At 37.2% G+C, this 6,000-nt stretch overlaps 1 protein-coding gene across 1 annotated transcript in view; it reads left to right on the top strand.

Annotated features, from left to right (window-relative positions):
* Positions 1-6,000, top strand: part of tox (thymocyte selection associated high mobility group box) — a 52,653-nt gene that overhangs the window by 21,483 nt on the left and 25,170 nt on the right. Inside the window, exon 2 of the mRNA XM_015380875.1 lies at positions 1,234-1,299. Within this exon, the coding sequence (XP_015236361.1) occupies positions 1,234-1,299 (66 nt within the window). The remainder of the gene's footprint in view (positions 1-1,233; positions 1,300-6,000) is intronic.

Raw genomic sequence — 6,000 nt, 5'->3', positions numbered from 1 at the left:
TCAGTAGAGAGTTCTGAGAAAACCGTGGACTTAGCCACAAAATTTGATCAGGCACACCTTGCCGGTCCCCACTTCACTATCACCTGCACTACAGCCCCTCCTCCATAGAAGAGCCTGCTGTAAACAGGGCACTGAAAACGTCAGATAAACAGCAATCGCATTTTTAATGGTAGGGGATGAAACATCGATGATACACTTTATTCAGGATTAACTCCTAACTTCTTCCTGGCTCTGATTGGTTGTTTCTGACCGGGACAGTTTGCAGATAGTGTTAAGACCACATTGAAGAGGCACTGGAGCTTGTTTTTTTTTTCTTTTTTCTTTTTTTTCCCAATAAAATCAACAAATATGATGAAGATTATTTTATACAAAAGAGACCTAACATAATTTTTAAAGGCTCTGGACAGAAATACCCAAAAAAAGGCATTTATTTGTTTAAATAACTTTTTATATGAGTTTGTTTTATTTAAACATGGTACTGGCTTTATATAGGTTATCGGGATAAAAAAAAAAAAAAAAGCCAAACAGTAGTATAAAAACATTTTTCTATGCCGTATGTTAAAACCTTCTTAATGAGCCTTGGTTGCTTTTGATATGTGAGGTTCAAACCTTTGGACAAGTTAAAACTAATGAAAAAGGAGGAAGTGTGGTTCCGGTAATAGAGGAAGTTTGGTAAAGGTCATGCTGTATAATAAGAAAAATGTCCTGTTAAAGCTATAAGAAATGGGTCGTTATGTGCGGCTAGTTTGCAAAATAAAGATAATATCCTGTTTTCAATTAACACCCAGTGGAGTGACTGTAAGAACCAACTATGGTGTCCCCATCATACAGGGCACTGACTCTTAGTAAGAAATGTATTTTTTGCAGGTCAAAAAAAAATTTAAAATACTGCAGTTGAAAAAAGGAATCCATAATGTCTATGTTTATGTGTATGCCCTAAAGATTTTTCACCCGTCTCAATGTACAACAGTTTTCTAGCTTTGTTGAGCATTTGTGTCATTTTTCACTCTTTAGTGTTACAAAGATATTTATTAGATAATTTCCAAACATCTCTGGGTGAGACCTGGATAATTAGAGCACTTCTAGTGTCAGATGAAGACAACAGAAATAAAATGGTGTGACTGCTTGCCAGTTAATCTGGTACCTTCATCTCACCGGAGGCTGGCTGCTCTGTTTGCTGTGTTTGATTTTTCAGTTTGTTGACGTTGTTTCTCTTGCTTTTGTTCTCTCCAGCTGGATGGGGACACCATGTTCCTGGGTATGCCAGAAGCAGGCCTCGACTTCCCCTCCACCAATCAGGTTAGTGTCTGTGACGCAGTGTGTTGTTGTTTCGGAGCGTGTGAGGCAAAGAAGGTGTGTGCTCCAAAAAACATCTTGTGTAAGCTGTGAATTACTACTAAACATTTTAAAAACCAACAGGATGAGACAGTTTTGGTTCCCTCCACACTTAAGTTTATCTTACACATGCAAATTAAAGCAGATTGATAGTTAGGTACATGTAAACGTCAAGGTGTTTAAGCCTTTTTTTTCCTTTTACATGAAAACATATTTTCTAAAGTAATATTTTGTTATGTGCTTGGCCTGTCTGTGGCCAATTTATATCACCAACCAAAAAAAGAGGTGTTTATAATTTGTTGGTAAATCTAACAATCCGGAGAATATGTTTTAATGTACGGATGAGGCTTTTGGTGTGTTTTTCCGTAAAAACCTGATTTTCTGAGTTTCAAGGTTTTAACAGCAGAAATTACATCTGACGGGTCAGGCGGCAAACAAAATGCCATATAGCAAAAAAGAAATGAAGGAATGAAAAAAGCTGCTACGTGTTTGAAAAATTGTAAAAGTTGCAACATGATATTAAAAAACGTTTTTGATTAAACCAACAGTACATGCAATATTTGACAACCTCTGTTTACGGAAATGTCTATGTAGTATTTTGATGTATGACATTAAGATATATACAATATTGGCTTAGATTAGAGTAAATGGGCTAACTCTAGCCACATTTACACTAGCCTTTTGAAACCCTGCCGAGAATGGTTCGAGAATACTAACCGAGATAACTGTTGAGAGTAAATGAATTGCAACTGAACTGGACTGTATCAGACAGAACAGAACCGTGCTTGATCTAGTCCTAGTTCAACAGTAGGGCTCTGCATGGCTCAGACCGCGTCATCTCCTATTTACAGTCAGCTGACTCTGCCTATTAAGAATAAATGGCATCAAAAGAGTGGGGTGTGACCTACGATGATGCCGAGACCGAGGCTCTCATTGAAATTAGGGCGGAGGACGCTATCCAGGCACGTACGTTCTTGATTGTTATGGGTGCTGCCATTTTTGTTTGCATAATTCCCGCCTTGAGAGCTGTAATGGTGTGAACCTCCGATAGGAGGCGAGGAGCCATGTTAGAGTGATGTGTAAATGGTCGTAAGGAACCAAGCGCGGCACGGTTAACTGATCCTAGCTCAGGATCGGTTTCAGAGGGGTAATGTAAATGGAGCATAAGAACCATGAACCCATATTGATCACATCATAGTTTACAAACAGATTAACTACACAAAAATACAACAAACTGAAACCACTCAAAGTGATATGAACAGAATATTGATTCACGAAAAATAAATTCACAGAATTTGTTTCCAAATTGTATTCTTAAAACCCTGAGAGCCTTGGTAGACTATCCCAAATCAACGGTGAATAATTAAATGGGAAACAGAAATGCCAACTATCAAGAGAGATCTCACACAGTAGCTGAAAATAAATCTATTTTTTTTCCCTAAATGTTTTCCTTTTCACAAAATGAATAACTAATGATCATCTAGAACTTATTTTCTCCACTTTCCCACCAGCAATTTGTACATTTTGTTTTCCCTTTTTGGTCTCTTCAGAAAGGAGGAAAATTCCTTTTTGCGTTAGTGAGTAATGGAAAATTTTAAGTGTCTGTCAGAAGTTAGGAGTCCTCTGCAGGCAGCAATGAATCAGTTAATCTTAAAGCTTTCGACTCTTTTGTACACAGAGGGTGCAACACAGAGCGAATTACAGCTTTGCTTGAACGTTTACATGCCCTCCCTTTAAAGAAAACAATCAATTCAAACTAGTAACCAAACTTAAACAGTAAAAATAAACTAAAAAAAATTACTTAATGATTAATCTTGTGAATATTGTTTTTTTTTTTTTTTTTTTTTAAAGAAATATATATAAAAAAACAAATTAAAGTACCTTGCTCAGGAAAAGTAAAGCAACATACCCGTCAAAAGGTGAAGAAGTTTTACTGAACATTTTCTGAATATTTTTTGTCTTTAATGGAACTACAGCTATAATTCAGATAAGATAAATTAAATCACCATAAATTATTCTCATTTGCTGGAAGCCATTTTCCATCTACATAAAAAAGACACGTCTTAGTTTTGCTTTTAAAAACATCCCCCTCTCAGGTCATCAGGAAGGGCTCGCTGTGGGTTTTTGGCTCTACTTTTTAGTTTTATTACAACACGCGTTAGAATATCACCATGTATGTTTTATAATTGATAAAAAGAACACAAAATCCAATGTTAAAACGTACAGGTAACCCATTGGGGGTTTACAGCTGTCTGATATGAGCTCTCTTTCTGGCCTTTATCCACATTCATGCTGTTAAATGTCGATTTAGCAGTAGAAGAGCTCCTTTTGGGAAATCCCGTCCTGAGTAATGAAGCTGTCTTTGACACTTGGCAGAAGAGTGTGCTGTTTGAACCTGTCTGAAAAAGCAAAAAAATAAAAACAAAAAATGAACACATCATTTTTATAAATATTCATAGACAGATAAATCAAATCCTTGATGCTACAGAGGGGTAATTTTTGTTCTTAATCAAGCATCCTTTTACCTTTTGATTCCAGCTTTTAGCTATCTGCAGTCTTACTTCCAGTTACAATAAACAAACCTCCTCCTCATTCTGCTGTATGAATCAATATCACTTACTGTTCCTAAGCAGAGGCACCTGAAGCAACGCAGCCTTCTTCGATTCCCAACCACTCTCATTTCTTTCACTAAGAGAGAGCCGCCGCGCTTCTGTGACTGCCGAGCTACACCGTATGCTCATCGACTGGGAAATGACTAAAATTCAGACTTGAAAGGACGCTCTTCAAAAAAACTAATTGTACCTTTATTCAGTTCATTGTTGGGTAGCTTTAAAGCCAAAAAAAAGGCTATGGTTCATATAAAAGCCTGTGGATATGTCACATAATTAGCTAAAAGCACTCATAGCCCAGAAGTGGTGTCTTTATCTAAGTCTGGATTGTAGTATATTTTTTTTCCCAAGTGATTTTCTTGTGATATTTCTTTGCTGCACCTCTGTGGAAACCAAAGCCCTGCAGGTTGAGGTCTGGTGCAGCTGAAGCTCCACAGGCATAGCATGAAAAGGCATCAAAATAACACATAGCTTAACTAGTATTTTTAAAAGCTCACTTTAAATAAAAAAGTCACTTTCCACATCAAAGACATGATTGACGTATTATAGATTAACTAACAATCTGACATCTCTAACCCTGGAGCTTGGGGCTAAGATTTGATAATTTCCCAATTTTAATCATTTAGAGTATAACTGTCTTTGCTATAACTTAAAAATGCATATATATGCAGGGTTGTAGTTTCTATTCTCTTTAAGACTAGTATGTCATCCTCCCACAGCAGCTTGTTAGGAAACTGGTTACGTTTGAGAGTAAATCATTACAAAGTAAACAAAATAACGTGACTAAATCATCTGGAAACAAGCTAAATATAACATTGAGATATCTCCAGCAGCTAGAAGTGATACAAGCTTCTCTGCCAGGCATATTTGTGTGACATTTGAGAATGAGCTGCTTATGGAAAACGGAGGGAAATTTCCATTAGAGAACGCAGCCTTCATATTATAAAGCTTCAGCAACATCTGCATTTGGGGAACTCCTGCTAAAGATATTCAAAAACCCTTTCATTGATTATTCTCCTTAAGTATATTTAACTAGTAAGGGGGGAGAGGAACATGATAAGTATTGATTGTTTGAGATAAATTAACTGGTGAGACATGAACTGGGACCTCTTATAGTAATAATTTATTGGTAGTTTACAGGAAAAGTTCACAAAACCTGCTTTTTTCATCAGCTACACATCAGATTAAATGAGGGTAATTTCTTTTTACCACTTTTATCACGACATATAGTGAAACTCCTTCAAAAGAAAGAAGCTCACCTACATATTTCCAAATATCTAACCATTATAATGATGCAAAGATTGAAAAATAAATCTAACTGTGGCCAAAAAGGATGCAGGTTAATTCTGCTACATTGCACAGTCAGGGAAATATCACTGTTTCTGACCTGCATCAAATCTTTTCACCGTGGGATTATGCTAATGTAGTGAATATGAATTTCTAAGGCTAATAAGTGTGCAGGGTGGTGTAAATCTCTTCTGCATGTTGTCGCTGTTGTAAAGCTTTACTGCCGTTACATTACTCGGCCACAGCTCTGAGATGCACCGTGCAGCAAACAGTTTTCATACGGCTGTGAGTGGAACCGGTGTTCAGGTTGCAGCTCGCACTGGCCAAGCATCAGAGCAGATACGACTTTTGTTTGTGGGTGCAGAATTACCTCACCGCCGAGGAAAGCCTATATTAATAAGCTCCACCACTACATTATTCATAGAGAAGCATATAGAGAATATTGTGCAGCACAGAACCCGAATGATTTGATGTTTTATTCATAGTGTTGTTCTGTAAGAAGATGGGGAGCAGTGAGGGGAATGAGAATTTATGGCTTTATTACTGAAGTACCGTTTCTTCCATAAAGTCAGAGGTTGTTACGAAGAATGAGCTCAATTTGAGTCCAGACTGAGTCCAATTGGTTGCTTTTATTACCTGTTAATGCAGCAGGAGAGGTGTAACTGTGTTGCAACTCAAATAGAGGCCGTAGACATAAAGAGGACAAATACAACAAAAAACCCAAAACAAAAGCAGAGGTAAACAGTACGTGGATGACTTGAGCGCACGT

Source organism: Cyprinodon variegatus, unplaced genomic scaffold, assembly GCF_000732505.1.
Source record: "Cyprinodon variegatus isolate N-32 unplaced genomic scaffold, C_variegatus-1.0 Scaffold224, whole genome shotgun sequence".
NCBI classification, from domain to species: Eukaryota; Metazoa; Chordata; class Actinopteri; order Cyprinodontiformes; family Cyprinodontidae; genus Cyprinodon; species Cyprinodon variegatus.
Note: the sequence above shows the minus strand (reverse complement) of the source record. Positions and strands in the feature narration are given on the sequence as shown.